This window comes from Papio anubis, chromosome 5, assembly GCF_008728515.1.
Source record: "Papio anubis isolate 15944 chromosome 5, Panubis1.0, whole genome shotgun sequence".
Lineage (NCBI taxonomy): Eukaryota > Metazoa > Chordata > Mammalia > Primates > Cercopithecidae > Papio > Papio anubis.
The window spans coordinates 143148827-143169421 of record NC_044980.1 but is presented as its reverse complement, the minus strand read 5'-3'; the positions used below and the strand labels follow the sequence as shown (position 1 = coordinate 143169421).

Here is a 20595-nt window from a genome sequence, read left to right as displayed (position 1 = left end):
CAGCCCCTTTCTGCACCCACTCATCTGTGGGAGAGAAGGGGAGACAAACAAAGGTGTCTTCTGATCCAAAGTGCTTTCCTGTCTAGGGAGTGGACATATGCCTGTTTCTTCAAACATTCAAAGAGCCTTATGAATCCAAAGGCCTGCCCAGAAACAAGTGATGAGGGCCCTGGGCAGCCAATGGGATCGTGCTGGCCTTTCTACCTGCCTGGGGAGCCCCCCCGCCCCACATCCTGCCCCTCAAAAGGCAGCTTCACCAAAGTGGGGTATTTCCAGCCTTTGTAGCTTTCACTTCCACATCTACCAAGTGGGCGGAGTGGCCTCCTGTGGACGAATCAGATTCCTCTCCAGCACCAACTTTAAGAGGTGAGCCAGGGGTTCAGGGTCCCAGATGTACAGGAGCAGCAGGAGGAGCTGTCAGGAAGATCAGAAGCCAGTCATGGATGACCAGCGCGACCTGATCTCCAACAATGAGCAACTGCCCATGCTGGGCCGGCGCCCTGGAACCCCGGAGAGGTACGTGTGAGCACCAGGAAAGGGCACACAAATTCTGGACTGCAGAGCTGTGCGCATGTGCTGGGAAGAAGCACTGGCTGGGAGTCACAGGAAAGAGGGATTCAGGCTCTGACTCTAACAATGACTTTTTGGGTGATTTTGAGCAAGTCTTTGGCCTGCTTTGGGCTCCGGCTCCCTCTCTTGTCAAATGAAGGGGTTCCTTTAAGAGCAGGAGTTTGTAACTTTCCTTGCATCAGACCCCCTCCTTCTGAAAAGCAGAAGAGAGCCTGGGTTCTCTCCCTAGAACATGCTATTCAGGGGCTTTGAGACCCCACTGAAGCTGGGCCGTGAATGCTAGGTTAAAGGTCTTGGACCAGGCTGCATGTGGCGGCTCTCGCCTGTAATCCCAGCACTTTGGGAGGTTGAGGCAGGCAGATTAGCTGAGGCCAGGAGTTCGAGACCAGCCTGGCCAACATGTTGAAACCCCGTCTCTACTAAAAATACAAAAATTAGCCAGGCATGGTGGTGTATACACCTGTAGTCCCAGCTACTTGGGACGTTGAGGCATGAGAATTACTTGAACCCGGGAGGCAGAGGTTGCAGTGAGCCAAGATCGTGCCACTGTACCCCACCCTGGGCAACAGAGTGACACTCTATCTCAAAAAAATAAATAAATAAATAAAATAAAATAAAATAAAAATAAAGACCTTGGACCAGATTTTGAAAATGTTCAAGATCCCAGTGGAGAAACAGAGTTTCTAAAAGAGGATGGTAGAAGCAGTTCTTCACAGAGGATTTCCCTCCTAATTACCACAGATCAGGGGAATGATAGCTGCAGGTGTCTACAGAGTAGATGGAGACGTTCTGCCATCACAGGAGGGATTGTGAGATGTTGGGGGCAGGCAAGAAAGGAGGGATAGGCTTTGGTTAAATTTCTGGAGGGGGCTCAGGGTTGATCAGGGTCATATCCTTGCCTGTGCCCCTCTCCCTTGCAGCCAGAGGCCAGCACAGCCATCCAGAGGACCCAGGCCCCACTTCCCAGCCCCAAAATAGCCTCACCCATGTGTTTCCCTCAAAAAGGGCTAGAAGGCTGTTACCCCAATGGCCCTGCTACTCCAATCTTCAAAAAGTAATTTGCAATCTACAGGGACTTACAGCTAGGTGTGATGTCAGCTGTTGCCAGGCAGAAAGGGGTTTGGGAGAGCCCTGCAGAGATGTTATGACAAGCTATGTTCTGGGGAACAAGGTCACCCACTGCAGACCATTAGAGCTGTGGCCTGTGAAAACCCCAGGGAATCCCATGGCAAGGAGGGCAGACTCTTTTGTGAGGAATGGATTCTGGTCTAGGCCACGCGTGACCTTGGATAAATCACTGCCTCTCCCTGAGTCTCAGTAATAATATAATAGCCACAATAGTTCTCATCCACTGTGTACCTGTCACCAGGCCTCAGCCTCTGTTAGTTAGTACTATGATTATTTGCGGGACACGTATGTAAGGGCTAAACTCAATTTTAATTCTTACAGTCACCCTATGAATCAGGTACTTTTGTTGTCCCTTTTTACAGAAGAGGAAATTGAGGCTCACAATGGTAAGTGACTTACCCGAGAAATCATAGCTAGTGAGTGGTTGGAGGCAGAATTTGAACCGAGACTAGTCTGACATCAAAGTGTGAGCTCACTCCTCCATCTGGCCCCCTTTCAGAGGTGCATTTTGTGGGGAGGGGAGGTGGGACCCCTCTGAGCTCCAACCACTCAGTGATTTACAGACCCAGTTGGGCTCAGTGTTCAGAGTGCATGTCCCCTTGTCTAATCCTTGCCTAGTTTTCCCTTTATTCAGTTACTGCTTCTAAAGCTGGCCATGTATGCTTAGGCCATTCCAGACTGGAGCCTGTTTTGGAGGCTTTTCTGAATGCTTCTGCCTGGCAACATCTGTGTCATGATTCCTGATAGCTCTGGTTGGCTCCTGACTTTGGCTTTTATTTTTATTTTATTTTATTTTTTAAATTGCAGAAGAAGGTAGTATAAATGAGGAAATAAAGAGGGGGGTGACAAGAGTTGGCACTCTACCAGAACCAGGGGACAGGCGTTCAAGATGCATAAAGAGGAAGAAAAGCAGATGCTAAACTTAACTACAAACTCCCTGAGAATCGCACTGAGTGTAATTTATTTATAGAGTGCTAACAATGTGCTAGGTGTGGAGCCAAGAGCTTTACCCTCATCATCTTACTGAACGTAACAGCCTTGGAGCAGATGTTTTACCCGATTTTACTCACACAGAGGGTAAAGCAACTTAGATGGTCCCAGAACTAACGGACTCCAGAGCCAGGATTCCAATCCAGGTTATGTGGTCTCGTCTTCAGGGTGAATCTCTAGATTCTTAGGCCTCCTGAGGAACTGTGGGGCAGACAGGGGAAGGTACTTTCCCATGTTGCGTGTGGGAGGTAGAGCTGGGGCTAGAATTGGGTGTGGGGTTGCAGAAGCACTAAGCAGGTGGAGGATCAGGCTGGAGAGCCTGAACCCAGGCCAGGCTACCCCTGTTCCTTGGTAAGGCCAAGAAGTAGAATTTGTTTTCCCTTCCTGTCTGGTTTCCCCACATTCCCCCCTGTGTCAGGTTTTTGCTATTTCCTTCTAGAATAACTCTCCCTTGGGCGGGGCCTTACCCCAGAAAGCACAGACTGACATGCAGCAAGCCAATGAGAATGAGCCAGTCTGTGATGTCATCAGTTACTAGGCAGAAGGGACTCCTGGAGCTTCCTAAACCATCCTTGCTGGTTGCTGGAGTAGGCAGGGTGCAGCCTCATTCTGGCAGTCCGCAATGGGTCTGTCTTAGTCCATTTTGTGCCGCTTTAACAGAATACAACAGACTGTGTAATTTACAAAAAAAAAAACACCCAGAAATTTATTTCTCACAGTTCTGGAGCGGCTTTCTTTTTTTTGTTTTTGTTTTGTTATGTTTTTTGAGACAGAGTCTCACTCTATCCCCCAGGATGCAGTGCACTGGCACAATCTCAGCTCACTTTATACACACACACACACACACACACACACACACACACACATATATATATTTTTCTTTTTTGAGATGGAATCTCACTCTGTTGCCCAGGCTGGAGTGCAATGACATGATCTCAGCTCACTGCAACCTCCACCTTCTAGGTTCAAGTGATTCTCCTGCCTCAGCCTCCCGAGTAGCTGGGATTACAGGTGCTCACCACCACGCCCGGCTAATTTTTGTATTTTTGGTAGAGACAGTGTTTCACCAATGTTGGTCAGGCTGGCCTGGAACTCCTGTCCTCAGGTGATCCACCCGCCTTGGCCTCCCAAAGTGCTGAGATTACAGGTGTGAGCCACCGCACCTGGCCCACGTCCGGCTAACTTTTGTATTTTTAGTAGAGTCAGGGTTTCACCACGTTGGCCAGGCTGGTCTCGAACTCCTGACCTCTGGTGATCTGCCTGTCTCTGCCTCCTAAAGTGGGATTACAGGTGTGAGCCACCGCACCCGGCCCAACTTGCTTGCCTTCTTTCCTTCCCTTCCTCCCTCCCTCTTTCTTTTCTTTTCTTTTTTTTCTTTTCTTTTCTTTGAGGCAGAGTCTTCTTCTGTCACCCAGGCTGGAGTGCAGTGGCGCGATCTCAGCTCACTGCAACCTGCGCCTCCCGGGTTCAAGTAATTCTGCCACCTCAGCCTCCCGACTAGCTGGGACTAGAGGTGCACACCACCATGCCTGGCTAAGTTTTTTTTTGGAGACGGAGTCTTGCTCTGTTGCCCAGGCTGGAGTGCAGTGGCCGGATCTCAGCTCACTGCAAGCTCCGCCTCCCGGGTTCAGGCCATTCTCCTGCCTCAGCCTCCCGAGTAGCTGGGACTACAGGCGCCCGCCGCCTCACCCGGCTAGTTTTTTGTATTTTTTAGTAGAGACGGAGTTTCACCGTTTTAGCCAGGATGGTCTCGATCTCCTGACCTTGTGATCCGCCCGTCTCGGCCTCCCAAAGTGCTGGGATTACAGGCTTGAGCCACCGCGCCCGGCAAGTTTTTTGTATTTTTTGTAGACAGGATTTCGCCATGTTGGCCAGACTGGTCTTGAACTCCTGGCCTCAAGTGATCCACCCACCTCGGCTTCCCAAAGTGCTGGAATTACAGGCATGAGTCACCACGCCCAGCCTGGTGAGGGGCTTCCTTGATGTGTCCTCACATGGTGGAAGGCAGAAGGGCAAGAGAGAACCAACTCCTTCTGTCAAGCCCTCTTACAGGGCACCTAATCCCATTCATGAGGGAGAAGACCTTGTGGCCGGATCACCTCCCAACACCTTCATGTTGGCAACACCTAGACTAGGGTCCTAGTAGTCCCACCCCTGGGGTCGTCAAAGAACAGATCAGAAACTCCCAGGGTGCAGGGGCAGGATCCTTACATCCCCTGTAGGGTAACATATGCATGCACCCCCAAAATCGCATCCAAGGCCCACAGATACAAGGGCTCGCTGAGGTCTGAGGGTCTGGATGGTGAGTCTAGGGAGCATGAGAAATTCATCCAGGCCACACAGGCTTAGGCACCTATACTCCTGCCCATTCCCTGCAGGGTGGATATTACCATTTGAAATACTTTGGCCCTTGTATTGAGTTCTTGCTTAAAAGAAGAAACCCGGCCGGGCGCGGTGGCTCAAGCCTGTAATCCCAGCACTTTGGGAGGCTGAGACGGGCGGATCACGAGGTCAGGAGATCGAGACCATGCTGGCTAACACGGTGAAACCCCGTCTCTACTAAAAAATACAAAAAATTAGCCGGGCGAGGTGGCGGGCGCCTGTGGTCCCAGCTACTCGGGAGGCTGAGGCGGGAGAATGGCGTGAACCCAGGAGGCGGAGCTTGCAGTGAGATGAGATCCGGCCACTGCACTCCAGCCTGGGCGACAGAGCGAGACTCCGTCTCAAAAAAAAAAAAAAAAAAAAAAGAAGAAACCCGCCAAATTCTAGAATCGCAGAGGTGGGGGCACCTATGTGACAAATGAGGGAACAGAGGCACAGAGACTGGCAGGGACATGCTCAAAGACATGGAGAGCCTGGGCAGAGGATGGTCCCAGAGTGGGTGGTGCCTGGCCCTGCTTCAGCCTGACATTGTCCAAGGCTCCCCCAACCCACTCCTAAAATGGCCAGGCCACACTTCTCAGGTGGGCCACATTTTCTGCTGTCCTGGTCCCACTTCCTTTCCTTTTCTCCTTAAATCTGATTTCACTGTGAGGGTGGGAGGTTGGGCAGAGGGGTGAAAACTCCCTTGCCTTTACTTGGTAAGCACATACAATCTTTTTTTGTTGTTGTTGATTAAAACAAATAACATACTTGGTTGATCCTGCCAGCAGAAAAAAAAAACCAAAACAAAAACCAAACCCGTTCCCCTTGAGGGCAGCCCTGATCCTCGGGAGATCTGCATGGCAAAGGGAGCCTGGGGAGAACCCCCCACCTCAACCCATCATCGCACAGGCAGGACACCAAGGTCCAGAGAGGACAAGGAGCATGCCTCTTTGCTCTTCTCTGTTCAAGTCAGGCCCGTGGCAGCTGCAGGGTCTCTGCCAGGGAGGACTTCAGGCACATCGATGGTTGGAAGGAGGGGCAGGGCGAGGTCTTCAAGCTGCATTTCCATAATCAGCTTATTGTTTGTGCTTCAAGTGCATTGTTTGTTAGGGGTGGCTTAGGGGGCTGATGGAGATGGGGGTATACATTTCCCCATTCCTAGCCAGCCCTTGGGGAGAACCACTGTGGATCCTCCTCTGACCTATCCTCCCCACCTCCCACAGCAAGTGCAGCCGCGGAGCCCTGTACACAGGCTTTTCCATCCTGGTGACTCTGCTTCTGGCTGGCCAGGCCACCACTGCCTACTTCCTGTACCAGCAGCAGGGCCGGCTGGACAAACTGACAGTCACCACCCAGAACCTGCAGCTGGAGAACCTGCGCATGAAGCTTCCCAAGCGTGCGTGCACCCCTACGTCCTGACACCCCCCACCTCCCACTGTCGCTCACCTCAGAGACCCCCATCCCTGCACCCAGCTGGGTCCACTGTCCTCTCCCTCTGGTTTGGAATTCCAGCCCTTCCTCATCTGGGTCTGATACCCTCCTCCCTGGGCACCGGGGCCACACTTATCCTCGTTCCTGTCCCCACAGCTCCCAAGCCTGTGAGCAAGATGCGCATGGCAACCCCGCTGCTGATGCAGGCGCTACCCATGGGAGCCCAGGGGGTAAGGACAGCCCCAGGGTGGTGGGAGGGGCAAGGTTATCCCACCTGGATGGAGGACAGTGCCAAGGGAAGGGGCAGGGAGGAGAGCCCAGCTGGGGAGGGGTCCTGACTGCTGCGGGATGCACAGTGCCTGTCTCAGGAAGAATAGGCCTCCCAGGTGTGGAGGGCACAGGTGAAGAGTCTCTTGGCACCATCCCTGGGAGGAAGGCTTAGCCCTCTACAGTTTACAAAGTGCTTCTCATTTCCTATAGCATCTTACTGTCATCTCCCATTCTCAAAGACCTTGCTATCATGCATTGACAGTATTTATATTCACAATACTGTGCTGTGGACAAAACCCTAGGCAGGAAAGCCTATGCCAGTTTGACCAATGAGGACACTGAGGCAGAAAGCTAAAGTGAGTTGCTAGAGCTCTCATGTTTGGAGGTGGCAGAGATGGAACCATTGACCAAGTGCCTGGGATTCCAGTCTCTTACCTAGATCCCAGCAACTGGCTCCTGCTCCACACCCCCTGCTCCAGGGACCAGCGCTGGTAACTTTCTGTTCCTTCCTCCCACAGCCCATGCAGAATGCCACCAAGTATGGCAACATGACTGAGGACCATGTGATGCACCTGCTCCAGGTGAGTGCAGGGAGCTAGCTGGGTGGCTCCCTGGCCAGGTCGAGCTCCAAGGCCTGTATACCTGGCTCATGGCAGATTTTCAACATGTACTCTCTGGATTACTGAATACAAGGGTGACCCTTAAATGTTATATGTAGTCCGGCCTCTCCGCATTTTTGAGATAAACAGGCTCGGCTGGGCGCAGTGGCTCATAACTGTAATCCCAGCACTTTGGGAGGCTGAGGCGGGTGGATCACCTGAGGTCAGGAGTTCGAGACCAGCCTGGCCAACATAGTGAAAGTCTATACTAAAAATACAAAAATTAGCCGGGCGTGGTGACAGGCACCTGTAATCCCAGTTACTTGTAATCCCAGCTACTCAGGAGGTTAAGGCAGGAGAATCACTTTAATCCGGGAAGTGCAGTGAGTCGAGATCATCACACCATTGCACTCTAGCCTGGGTGACAGAGTGAGACTCCATCTCAAAAAAATAAAAATAAAAATAAAAATAAAAATAAAAAAGGAAACTGAGGCTCAAAGCTTGGAAGTGACTTGCTCAAGATACCCGTAGTTTTGGTTTTTCCTCCCCAAATTTGTACTGCATGTCTATTCTGTGCCAGCACTGTGCAAGGCTCTGGGCCCACAATGGGGAGCAATTGGACCCAGCTCCTGAAGCCATGGGGATCCCAGGCTAGTGTGGGAGACAGACAAGTGACCAGGTGATGACAGAAGTGCAGGGGGCTTTGTGTTTTTTGTTTGTTTGTTTGTTTTTTTTTGAGACCAAGTCTGGCTCTGTGGCCTAGGCTGGAGTGCAGTGACGCGATCTCAGCTCACTGCAAGCTCCAGCTCCCGGGTTCACGCCATTCTCCTGCCTCAGCCTCCCGAGTAGCTGGGACTACAGGCGCCTGCCACCACGCCCGGCTAATTTTTTGTATTTTTAGTAGAGATGGGGTTTCACCTTGTTAGCCAGGATGGTCTCGATCTCCTGACCTCATGATCCGCCCGTCTTGGCCTCCCAAAGTGCTGGGATTACAGGCTTGAGCCACCGCGCCCGGCCAAGGGGCTTTGTGAAGAAAGAGGCAGAGGACTCGGCCTAGCTGGGGGCAGTCAAGGTTGGGTCCTCACCTTCTGAAGCAGGTGAGACCTGAAAGCTGAGCAGCCATCCACAGGGAGGACACTGGGGCTTGTTGGTGGAGCTTGCCTGGAGTCTGGAACTGGACTTGCAACCCTGCAGTCTTGTAGCTGAACAGCTGGATTGCCCTTACCCCTTCCCTCCCCTCCCATCATGGCTGAAGTCCAGGGTTTAGGCTTGGTGCGGCTCTGGTCCATTCCTCAGAATGGAAGACCAAGGGAACATGGGCTACACATTTCACACTGCCTGCCAGGGAGCCCTTTTTGAACCATCCTTCCTGCTCTGCCACCCTGTAGAATGCTGACCCCCTGAAGGTGTACCCGCCGCTGAAGGGGAGCTTCCCGGAGAACCTGAGACACCTTAAGAGCACCATGGAGACCTTGGACTGGAAGGTCAGCAGGTTTCCCTGCTTGGGAACTCTTTCCTCCAATGTCTAGGGCGGGGCTGGGAGAGGTGGGGTGAGGGTGGGCGGGGGAGGCCATTCTCAGGAAGCTGAAGGGGTTTCCCAGCACTTCCAAAACCTGGAGGCTGCAGTGTGTGGGGCTCAGCCCCATGGGCCCTTAAGAGGCTGCCGCTGGACCCGGGTGTCGGGGCCCTATTTGGCCCTGCATGTTTCTGTCCCCAGGGGCAAAGCCAGGCAGTGTAGGGGCTTGGTGGTGGCTATTGAACCTGACCTCCACCTCTATCCCTATTAGGTCTTTGAGAGCTGGATGCACCATTGGCTCTTGTTTGAAATGAGCAAGCACTCCTTGGAGCAAAAGCCCACTGAGGCTCCACCAAAAGGTACAGGGAGTCGGAGCTTTAGGGTGCGAGGGCTTCTCGACCCTCGGGGCTCTCCTGGAGCTGCTGAGGCCGGGGCCTCCAGCACTCCCTGGTCCCAGCGCCGCGGAATCTCCCATCCTCTCAGCTCTCACTTCTCTCTCCTGTCTGTTCCTTCTTGGTTTGGCTGTCCCCCGCCCCCGACTCACCCCCATCTTGTGTAAGGGTTCCTAAGGGCCCACAGAGGCCTGTCACCACAGGGTACAGGTGACCTTTCTCATGGAGGATGGTACAGCACAGGGGGCCTGGGGCAGAACCCGCCCGAAACACCGCAGGAAGGAATCCTTGTAATGACCTTGCCCCAGCGCTGCCCACAACCCAGTGAGGGCGCCAAGGTCACAGCTGCTGCCAAGAGAGCTCTGGGCATTTCCCACCTCATGGACAACGCAGACTAGGATGTTTTTAGCCCCAAAGCCAGAGTGCTGTTTCTATCCTGGTGCTGTCTCTAATTTGCTATGTAACTCTGGACAAGTTTTCTTCCCTCTGAGATTCAGGGTCTTGAAGTAGGTCAAAGGGCCACCCTCGCTGGGGCCTCAGTTTCTGCATCAGATTCATAGAAGGCACCTTCCATGCTGCCTCCAACAACTCCTAGCTGATGCTTAAACCCCTCTAAGACATCTCCAACACACGGTAACCCCCATTTCTCTGCTTGGAAACTCTCAGCAACAGGAAGCTTAGACTTACCAAGGAGCCCATCGCTTTTCTCTAGAATCAGAATCGAAGTGCAATTCCAAACTATAATGGTCTTTTTTTTTTTTTTTTTTTTTGAGATGGAGTCTGGCTCTGTCGCCCAGGCTGGAGTGCAGCGGTGCGATCTCAGCTCACTGCAACCTCAGCCTCCTGGGTTCGAGCAATTCTCCTGCCTCAGCCTCCCGAGTAGCTGGGATTACAGGCATGCACCACCACGCCCAGCTAATTTTTGTATTTTTAGTAGAGATGGGGTTTCACCATGTTGGCCAGGCTGGTCTCGAACTCCTGACCTCAAGTGACCTGCCCACCTCGGCCTCCCAAAGTGCTGGGATTATAGGCATGAGCCACTGTGCCCGGCCCAAAACTGTAATGGGCTTTGAGTGTCAGAAGAAACCATCAACTTCTGAGGTGAACTGGACACATGGCCATTCACTTCCTTTTTGCTCTCAGACCTTGTTGGTCTAGGCCTCAGTTTTCCCATCCGTGTGATGGCTGGAGTGAGTAAAGCCACTTGGGAAGAAGGCAGTAGGCCCACAGCAGTGGTGTGTGGGTCTCTAGCTCTGCTCAGACCCTGGTTCAGAGCTCACTCACTCACTGTGTCCTCATCATACCTGTCGCTTCAGTACTGACCAAGTGCCAGGAAGAGGTCAGCCGCATCCCTGCTGTCCACCCGGGTTCATTCAGGCCCAAGTGCGACGAGAACGGCAACTATCTGCCGCTCCAGTGCTATGGGAGCACCGGCTATTGCTGGTGTGTCTTCCCCAACGGCACGGAGGTCCCCAACACCAGAAGCCGCGGGCACCAGAACTGCAGTGGTAAGCAGTCACACTGTGCCAGTGTCAGAGGACCAGGAAGGACTAGGAAGGTTGAGGGGCAAGAGGTCCCTCTGAAGCTCATGGGACCAGGACACCCGGGATGGCAGTTCCTGGGGGCAGTGACGTAGTCATGCATCCAGCCCCTTATCCATCCACCCATCTGTGTGTTCCTATTTGTCCATTTGTCATCTCTCCTCTTACATCCACTCATCTATTTGTTCACTTATCCGTCAGTCCTTTCATCTGTGAATTTCATCCATCCATGCACCATCCTCTAGCAAGCAGGAGTCCTACAGGCCCACCCATCTCATTTCATCACCCTCTTCTCACTCAAGCCCCCATTATACCTCTTCGTTGCTGCTTGCAGCTGTCCTTCCCTGGGCACCTGCTTTCCCAGGCACTAAGCCTGCGGCTAGGTGGGAAGCACTGCCCTCAGGTATCTTGGGTCAGGTAGGCTGCACTTCAAGTGACAAATGGACTTGCTGCTCCTTTGCAGAGTCACTGGAACTGGAGGACCCATCTTCTGGGCTGGGTGTGACCAAGCAGGATCTGGGCCCAGGTAAAGGCCTTGCAGAGGGGCATCTGGTCACCAGCAGCTCATCCCCGGCGGGGTCAGCTCCTTTGTGGGCAGGTGAAGGAGTGTGATGCTGGGCCACTCTCCAACATCCCTGGAATGTCCATTTCACAGATGGAGGAACAGGGTTGGGGGGCTGTGGGGAGTTATACAAATCCATGATGGTCATTACTTGGACCCAAGCAGGGGGCAGGGGAGGGTGGGCAGTCCTCAACGGCTCTGCAGGTCCAGGATGTTAGGAAGGGGCAGGGACAACAAATGCGTGACCCCAACCTCAACCTGCTGCTTCTTTCTCCAGTCCCCATGTGAGAGCAGCAGAGGCGGTCTTCCACATCCTGCCGGCCCCGCACAGCTACAGCTTTCTTGCTCCCTTTGGCCCCCAGCCCCTCCCCCATCTCCCACCCTGTACCTCATCCCATGAGACCCTGGTGCCTGGTTCTTCGTCACCCTTGGAAACGAAAAACCAAGTCGGAACAGCAGATAACACAGCAAGGCCCCGCTGCCCAACTCCATCTGTCAACAGGGGCGTGAGGTCCCAGGAGGTGGCCAAAAGCTAGACGGAACCCCATTCCTGACATCACGGCAGCCTCCAACACAAGGCTCTGAGATCTGGGCTCATGGACAAGGTGGGAAGGCACAGGAAGAAGGGACAACCCTACCCCCAGGCTGACTGTCCCTTCCCCTCTGGCCTTTGGCCTCGGCTTTTCTAGCCTATTTACCTGCAGGCTGAGCCACTCTCTTCCCTTTTCCCAGCATCACTCCCCAAGGAAGAGCCAAGATTTTCCACCCATAATCCTTTTTGCTGACCCCTAGTTCCCTCTGCTCAGCCAAGCTTGTATCAGCTCTCAGGGCCATGGTTAGAATAAAAGGTAGTAAGTAGAACACTCTGGCTCCTGGCTCTTCTGTTGGGATCTAGTTCATTTATCCTGAAGAGGTAACTAAAGATGCTAAATCCAGTCACTTAGGTGGGAGAATGCAGCCCAAGGAACCCAGAGATGCCTGGGGGGCCTGCAGTCTTTGGACACAGACATACTTGATAACATGTTTAACATACACGAACACTCTTTACTTCCAAAAAGAAATAGGCTCTTGCCTAGTTTAAGCACAAGCTCTTCTTGGTACAGCTTTCATTTTCCTATGTCCCCAATTTCATTTCTATACTAAGAACAGTGCGAATGTGATGACAGATGGCAACCGAAACAGGGCCTCCGTGTCAGGATGGACAGGAAGTAGGGGACTGTGGAAGACTGGGCGCCCATGCCCTACCTAAGGGGCTGACTGCTACTCAGTTCTATCTGGTTGCTGCCAGGAGGGAGCACAGCCCCCATTGCCAGATGTTGTCTTTTTAAGAGGAGCCAGAAATCAAGAACTGCCATGCAATCACCCCGTTTAATTTTGAAGTCTTGCTGTGGGTCAAACAAGGCCCAATGAGGACACTACTCTGTAGTTCTGTTCTGGAGCAACATGCTTCAGAGGAGAGGCCAGATGGGGGAGGGTCTGGCCCCAGGCCCCGAGTCAAGGGTGCAGCTGGATGCCAACCTGGGTCTCTGACACCTCCAGCCGCGCATTCCTTTCCTGCACTGCCTCTGGCTATTTCCAGCATGAGGCTAAAAGCTTTGGAGACATCTCCGGGACCCCTGGTGTTCCATAAGGCTCTGGGCCCAGGGAAGTGGGCTTCTGCATTTCCAGCCCGGAGCAGCAGACCACCTCCCTTGCTACCCCTCCCTTCCCTCAGTCCACACCCAAGACATCATCCTGTCTTTCATGTTCATCCACTTCTTGCCCTCACCACCACAGAATCATGGTGAGCTCGATGTGAGGGGCAACTCACTTCTGACTTTCCTAGACCTGCTGTGCCTGCCACAGCTGTTCACCATGCACCTCCAGGGAGCCTGCCCCTAGCTTGAGGCCTAACTCAAGGATTCTCAGCCCCTTCCATTTCTTGTCTTTGGGTATTTGCATGACTTACTCTGGCAACAGGAAATCAACCATGACCATCCTTTAGTTTAGATGCCACCTCATCCAGGAAGCCTTCCCCACCAATTCGGCAGCCAGGCACTTCACTGCGTCTCTTAAGCTCACCGCCTGACCCACTAACCACAGTCACCCACAGCCTCAACACGCAGGCAAGAAGGAATCCCGAGTGTCGGCAAGACAGTCCCCAGAAATGTGTGCCCCAGATGCACTGGGAGCTTGCACCCTTCCTCCAAGTCTTTTATTTTTTTTAGTTATTAAAAAAAAAAAAACCAGAAAACACAACCAAAAGAACTGATGAGAGGAAGACAAAGCCTCGGGATCAGCCTGAGACCGAGTGGCATGGGATGAGGCACAGGTCAGGCCTAGCTGGATCTGTGGAGCAAGGTGGTAGGAAGTCCCGAAGCCTTTGGGCCTGTGGGGTCTGCGGAAGGAGAGGAGGTCACTTACAAAAATACATATACTGTACACATCTATACGAAGCGTCCTGTATTGGGGGAGTGGGGTGAGGTCATGGGAGCTGGTCCACTTTCTCCTCGGACCAGCCTCCCTGCAGGCTCACTGGCTTGGCCAACACAGGGACCCCTGCAGCTGGCTGTCTTCTTCTGTGGAGCGAGGGAAGGTAACAGTTTAGTTCCAGCCCATGGTGGGCAGAGGTCAGCGGAGGTCAGAGGCATGGGGATGGCCACTGCTTGGCTAGGAAATCCCTGGGGGAAGGAAACACACGCAGACGTCAAATTTCCTGACCCTTTTCCCTGGCAAGGAAAATGAAACCTGGCATCTCCAATGCAGGGGAGAGGCATTAACCACAGCGGACATTTTTTTAGCACTTGGAATGTTCTGGGAACTGGACTGAGTCCTTTAGTGTTTAGCTGAGCTTCACATAAGCCTCACCATCGGCCCAGGAGGCGGGCTCTGCATCACTCCCCTTTACAGGAGGCTGGGTGACCTCAGGGCCAGCACAGCCAGGTGGAGCAGCTAACTGTCACCACCACTTGGCAGGGCCTGTCCTCCATAGGGAAGCATAGATACGTGGTGATAGCTCATCTTGAGCAAACCATCTTCCTTCCCAAAAGGAAATGCCCCCAAGTTACAGGATCACGAGGAAAAGGAACTGGACCCAAGTGAAGGAGAAACCAAACTGGACCCAAGTGTAGGAGAAACCAGGCTCCATCCCAGGGTGCACTCCCTAAAGCATGCACAACGCCTGCACCCAGGGTGCACTCGGTGTCAGCCACTGCCATTACTGTTCTGGATCCTTCTGATGCTGCAGTGCCAGCTCCTGATGTCACCCCACCGGCCCCACGGACCCTTGGCAATAGAACCTCTTTCCCCAGCCTCCTTCCCCTTAGAGCCCATCTATCAGGTCTGCCTGGCTCTCTGGGACAACAGTGGATGCCAGAGCTGTCCTCCCGCCCTGAATGCTCAGGAATGATTGGGAAGCATACCTGTGCCTGGTGCTGGTGCTGGTGCCCGTCACACAGTCTGCTCTGCTGTCTTCTTCTGTGAGGAGGGAAGTACGAGAGGCTCTCAGACCTGCAGCTTTCCCCACCCACTGCTGCCCCCAACTCCTGAGGACTAGTGAATTCCTCTAGAACAGATACTGGCTCTGCAGGAACCTCCAAGGGCAGAGGCAAACATTCAGCTCTCCTAAATACAGCTGAGGCCCTGCTGGCCAAGGTGAGAACTTCATCTGTGTCTGAGGTGCTGAGGCCCCAGGCCGTAAGGACAGCTGTTGTTCAGGGCTAGCCTGCCAGCTGGGGCACACGCAGCCCAGGCAACGTTTCCTCTCACCTAGAAACCTGCCAGTCTACCTGGTTTCCCTGTGCTGGGTGGGGGGAGTCTCTCCTTCCTTCCCCAACACCCTTCTAGCTCAGGCAGCCCACTTCTGCGGCTTCCACATGCTCAGGGAACATGCGCTGCCAGCCTCTTCCCTGGTGTGTCACAACTTATGACGCCCCCACTGGGCCCTGAAAATGGGAAGGGGGCAGGAACCAGGTCTGGGTGTGTAGGAGGGGGCTTGGGTTTGGGTCCATTTTCTGGCCTGAGACCCCTCAGGAACTCTCTACCTTTTTCTTCTTTTTCTTCTGGGACGGTGACTCAGAATCTTTGGTTGAGGACTTTTTTGCTTTCTTCTTCTTTTCTTTTTTTTCCTTGTCTTTTTTTCCTAAGGGAAGAAACTAAAGTTCTTGAACAACTGATGGTAATCTTAAGTGCTAGGGTCAATGTTGGGAGGCGCACAGGGCAGGGCTCCCAGTTCTCCCCACACCACCGGGAGCCATCACAACAGGCCGGCAGGGCTGGGCGCGGTGGCTCATGCCTGCAATCCCAGCACTTTGGGAGGCTGAGGCAGGTGGATCGCTCAAGCCCAGGAGTACAAAACCAGCTTGGGCAACATAGTGAGACCTGTCTCTACAAAAAATACAAAAAATTAGCTGGGCATGGTGGTGCACGCCTGTGGTCCCAGCTATTTGGGGGGCTGAGGCAAGAGGATCGCTTGAGCTTGGGAGGCTGAGGCTGCAGTGAGCTGCGTTCCTGACACTGCACTCCAGCCCGGGTGACAGAGCAGGACCCTGTCTCAAAAATAAAAATAAAACGGGCTGGCAGCTGTGACGACCACCCAGCGGGGCCAGCTCATGATTTCTGTCCCATCCATGGACCACCTGGATGACTACCATTTTTCTTTAGGTCAACTCACTTTTTAAAACTCCCGCAAATTTTAAATGGACACTATCTATCCGTACTGTAAATGGAAATCTAGCACAGTTCTGAGCACCAAGGAGCTGCATATCCTGCTGAGGGTGCCTGACTTTTGTTCTAGAACAAGCTGGCTCTTTGGGCATCACTGGCATCCCACCATCCAGGGTGATGCTCAAGAGTGCTGCCTAGGTTTGACTCTGGCTCCACCTAGTAAAACTCTGCGGCCCTGAACAGGGTCTCTACTTCTGAGCCTCAGTTTTCTACCTGCTGAGCCTCGCTTCTACCTAAATGAGGTCCTGCTGTAAGCTGAGTCTCTAGAGCAGCACTCAGTAAAGGGCCAGTGTTACTACGGAGGGGAAACTGAGGTCTAGAGAGAAGATGGGGTTTAGGATGAGGATTTTGACAGTCTGGTTCCTGGTCCATTCTGCACCCAGGAGCTGGCTGGAGCAGCAGGTTCCTCCAAGATCTGCTGCACTGGGCTTGGGGAAAGAGGACATGACTCCTCGTCCTTCTGGAGCATTCCTGGCAGTGCTGGCCCAAGTGCTCTGGAATCAAGTTCTGGCTTTGCCACAAGCTGCCCCCATGACTCTGGACAAATCACTTCTCAGCCTTTTTTTTTTTTTTTTTTGACAGTCTCGCTCTGTCTTTCAGGCTGGAGTACATATGCGTGATCTTGGCTCACTGCAACCTCTGCCTCCCGGGTTCAAGCAATTCTCCTGCCTCAGCCTCCCATGTAGCTGGGATTACAGGTGCCTGTCACCACATTCAGCTAATTTTTTGTATTTTTAGTAGAGACAGGGTTTCGCCATGTTGGCCAGGCTGGTCTCAGCCTCTCCTTTCTACATGGGAGGAATTAGACCAGGTGCTGGCTGAGAGTCCCTCCCGCCCCCGTGGGGTGCCCAGCAGCCCTCGGGGTGGGCCGGGAGAAGAGGTCACTCACTCTTGTCGGATTTCTTCTTCTCCTTCTTGCTCTTTGGGTTGCTTTGATCTCCACCTTCAACCTTCCCTATCCCCTTCTGAAGCTCCTTTTCTGGCTCGTCCTTGGCCCCTTGGGAGCCGAGAGACCCCTTCCCTTTTTTCTCCTTGACATCATCACTTGCTTTGTCTCTCTTTGCTTTCCCCTTGGAAGTCGTGGAGGTCTTTTCTGGGGAAACAGAGGCCTCCCCACCTTCCCCGGCCCCTAGTTTCTTCTTCTTCTTGCTCCTGGGGGTCCTGGCAGCCGGCTGGTCTCCCGATAGCTTCCGCTTGCGGCTCTCCCAGCCCTTCCTGCTGCTCTCCTTGGTGGCGTCCACCACCTTCTTTCTTTCCTGTTCCAGCAGCTCGGTCAGGACCTTCACCACCGAGGCCTGCACCTGGGCCTCGTTCAGGGGCCAGGGTTGGCCCAGGAGGCACTGGGTGATGTTGCTTTGCAGCGCCAGCGTTGAGGCTTGGGGGTTCCCAGCCCCTTTCTTGGGCTTCCGGGACTTCTGAGGTGTGGTGCCTGAAGCAGCCTCTTTTCCACCTATGGAGAGAGAATGTGTGGTCTCAGATCTGGGAGAGTTCGGGACAGATCTTAATGGTACCCAAGAGCGAAGAGGGTACAGAGAGTGACTCCATCTTTTCTTACAATGGCACAGAGGGGGAGAGCAAGGCTTGGCGGTCACTCTGCCCCAGCCGGTCTCCTAAGCTCACATCTTTCCACCAATTTCACACTCTGACTTCATTTCTAACTTACAGCTTTTCCCTGTCTCTTTACACTAAAAACTCCAGTTAGGGTAGGAGACAGAAAATGACTCCAGAATGTGAATGAAAGGGCCTGAAATCTATCAATGAAATGAAAAGTCAGACGGGAGGGAGATGGAGTGTGGAGCTGGGAGGAAGGACACCTGGGTTCTAGGTCTGACTTTCCCACCAACTTTCAGTGTGATTCTGGCCGGACCCCTCTCCTCCCAGGGCCTGGTTTCCCGTCTATAACCTGAGGGGTAGATGAACAGTAAGGCTACCTATGATACATTGTAGACTTATAATAAAAGTGGGGGCCAGGCAGACATTCAAATGATGATGACCCACACTCGGCCCCTCCTGGTCAGGGTGTCCAGGCAGGGTGGGGAGTGCTGGGTGCTGGGTGCAGTGTATGCACACGTGGCGGCTGACTAAGCAGGTTACTGCCTGCCGGAGAGACTTCTGGTGCAGCCTTTGTTTAGAATTTTCCACGCCTCTGCTTGCCTTTGATAATTGTGTGCTGACTACACGTGTAAAAAAAAAACCTTCCACAGCCCCCTCTAAAATGTCTCCTTGTTGCACCGCCTCTCACAAAGAATGTTGGGGAAGAAAGTGAGCAGCAATTCTCTTCCGACCCAGCCGGGGCAAGCTTCAGCTGAAAGCCCCATGACTGGGTCCCCTCGCCATCTCTAACTTTCCAGGTGACTTGGAGGTCTCTGCCCCATTCTGGGTCTCATGGGCACAACACTCCTGCACGCTGGGATCTGAAAGGTGGCTTGGTGGTTTGGCCCTGGAGATGTTTGCCTGGAGGAAGGCCCAGGTGGATACTCCATGTCACACTCTATGTGACACTCATGTCACACTGAGGCTAGGGCTGCCCCCTGCAGCATGCAGTGAACCTGGCCCCTCATTCCCACCCGGGATCTCTGGCAACTTTTGGCTCTAGAGCTGCAGTGGGCTGGGCAGGGCAGGCCAGGTTAAGCAGAGGGAGCCCCGGGACGGCTAGAGGCCCAATTCCATCCTTTGGGGATTCTTCAAGATGGCAGGAGCCAATAGAGAGGGAAGCTGGGGAGGGCACAGTTAGCTCCGGCCACCTCTCTCCCCAGAGCCCACTTTTCTGTTGCTGCTTTTTTTGAGACAGAGTTTTGCTCTGTTGCCCAGGCTGGAGTATGGTGGTACAATCTCGGCTCACTGCAACCTGTACCTCCCAGGTTCAAGCAATTCTCCTGCCTTAGCCTCCTGAGTTGCTGGGAGTACAGGCACCTGCCATCATGCTGGTTAGTTTTTTGTATTTTTAGTAGAGACAAGGTTTCACCACGTTGGCCAGGCTGGTCTTGAACTCCTGACGTCAAGTGAGCTGCCTGCTCTGGCCTCCCAAAGTGCTGGGATTACAGGCGCGAGTCACTGCGCCCGGCCCACTTTTCTGCTGCTTATCTGCAAATACGCAGAACAGCAAGGCTGGGGAGGCCCTGGAGCTGTCCCAGGTGTGCCCAGCTGGTACATATTTGACCTCAGCTCCAGTAGGGTCAGGGACAGTGGATGCCCCAGAGGTCGCGTGACTGGAATACTCCATTCTGCCCTCCAAACACCATGTGACTATTTTCTACACGTGCCATGCCTTGACACAGACGGGATACATCAACTCCTGCTTTGTACGGTTAAGACACAGAGGCTCAGAGTGGCCAGGGGATTTCCAAGGCTTTACAATGAGTGGGAACAGCCTGGGGCCAATCTATTGCCTGGGGTCTCCTGCATGTGCTGAATGTCCTCCGGACATGACTGTCAGCCTACTGTCTAAGCTATCCTCTGGGGCCCATGGCCCACACCCCACACCGTGAGCCTATTTATGGAGAAGAAAAGTTGATGGGGATGGTTGGAGAGAGCCAACGCTTGCTGCACAAGCCAAAAGATGCGGCTTCCTCTGAGGCAGGGGTTATCCTACCAGGTGCATCAGCACCAACCCGGGCCTGGATACACCCCTACTTCCAGGCTGTCCAGGGCCATGGCAGCCAGACACCTGGGTGTGGGGCCCACCTGTACTTTTTTTTTTTTTTTTTTGAGATAGGGCCTCACTGTAGCACCCAGGCTGGAGTGTAGTGGCATGATCATGGCTCACTATAGGCTCAACCTCCTGGCCTCAAGTGATTCTCCTGCCTCGGCCTCTCAAGTAGTTGGGACTACAAGCGTGCACCATCACACCAGCTAATTCAAATACATTTTAGAGATGAGATCTCCCTGTGTTGCCCAGGCTGGCCTTGAACTCCTGGGCTCGAGCAATCTGCCCACCTCGGCCTCCCAAAGTGCTGGGATTATAGACGTGAGCCACTGCACCTGGCCCCACCTGCACTTTGATGAGCATGTCCAGATCCAGTGCAGGGCCATAAGGTCTCACTTGGCAAGGCTCTGGGGGCAGACAGGACCACATTGGGAGGACTGTTGCTGCAGGACAGCAGGAAGGGGCCCACTGCCCTGTCCCTCTGTGTCCTGCTATAGTTCTTCCTGCAGACCTTAACTTACCTGTTTTAGGGGACAACATGCCTGCTGCCTGTTGGGGCTTTGCCTCCTGCTTGCCATCTGGGTCATCTTTGGCTGCCAGAGTAGAGGAAACTGAGGGGCTGGAGTATGGCTTGGGAGTGGCTTTTGAGGCCTGGGAATTGGCTGGGGTTAGTCCAGGGGTCACATAACCTGAGAGGAGAGACTGAAGAAGTCCATTGTGAAACAGGCTGCCACCACCCCGACCCCCGCCATAACCCAGCCCGAGTGACGGCCTGCTGCGAGGAAAGCAGCCTGCGGTCTCTAGGATCGCCCTGCCCTGACGGTGCAGAGTGGGTGGACAGCAAGGCACAGAGCAGCACTTCAGCCCTTGGTGTGTGCCTCC

At 53.5% G+C, this 20595-nt stretch overlaps 2 protein-coding genes across 23 annotated transcripts in view; one reads left to right on the top strand and one right to left on the bottom strand.

Annotated features, from left to right (window-relative positions):
* The first annotated feature begins 204 nt into the window (after nucleotides 1-204).
* Nucleotides 205-12224, top strand: CD74 (CD74 molecule). Of its 2 annotated transcripts, XM_003900367.3 has the most exons (9): nucleotides 210-516; nucleotides 6276-6448; nucleotides 6640-6713; nucleotides 7272-7334; nucleotides 8741-8836; nucleotides 9140-9227; nucleotides 10577-10768; nucleotides 11265-11327; nucleotides 11641-12224. In XM_003900367.3, the coding sequence occupies exons 1-9, from the start codon at nucleotides 392-394 to the stop codon at nucleotides 11649-11651; spliced, it is 885 nt and encodes a 294-aa protein (XP_003900416.1). In that variant the 5' UTR covers nucleotides 210-391; the 3' UTR covers nucleotides 11652-12224. The 2 variants fall into 2 exon arrangements, with proteins under 2 accessions (XP_003900415.1, XP_003900416.1); XM_003900366.4 differs by lacking the exon at nucleotides 10577-10768 and having other exon boundaries at nucleotides 205-516.
* A 1299-nt stretch (nucleotides 12225-13523) lies between these two features.
* TCOF1 (treacle ribosome biogenesis factor 1) overlaps nucleotides 13524-20595 on the bottom strand; it is a 41244-nt gene continuing 34172 nt past the window's right edge. For all 21 annotated transcript variants that reach the window (XM_021939862.2, XM_021939863.2, XM_021939866.2 and 18 more), the window contains 5 exons: nucleotides 20235-20415; nucleotides 16957-17517; nucleotides 15386-15483; nucleotides 14765-14819; nucleotides 13524-14023 (listed from right to left, as the gene is read on the bottom strand). In XM_021939862.2, the coding sequence (XP_021795554.2) occupies nucleotides 14793-14819; nucleotides 15386-15483; nucleotides 16957-17517; nucleotides 20235-20415 (867 nt within the window). In that variant the 3' untranslated portion in view covers nucleotides 13524-14023; nucleotides 14765-14792. The remainder of the gene's footprint in view (nucleotides 14024-14764; nucleotides 14820-15385; nucleotides 15484-16956; nucleotides 17518-20234; nucleotides 20416-20595) is intronic.

Coding starts and splice junctions, on each gene's coding strand:
- CD74 (XM_003900367.3), top strand. CDS start 392: ATGTACAGGAGCAGCAGGAGGAGCTGTCAGGAAGATCAGAAGCCAGTC. Junction 8,837..9,139: donor TGGAGACCTTGGACTGGAAG/GTCAGCAGGTTT, acceptor TATCCCTATTAG/GTCTTTGAGAGCTGGATGCA. Junction 9,228..10,576: donor CACTGAGGCTCCACCAAAAG/GTACAGGGAGTC, acceptor CTGTCGCTTCAG/TACTGACCAAGTGCCAGGAA.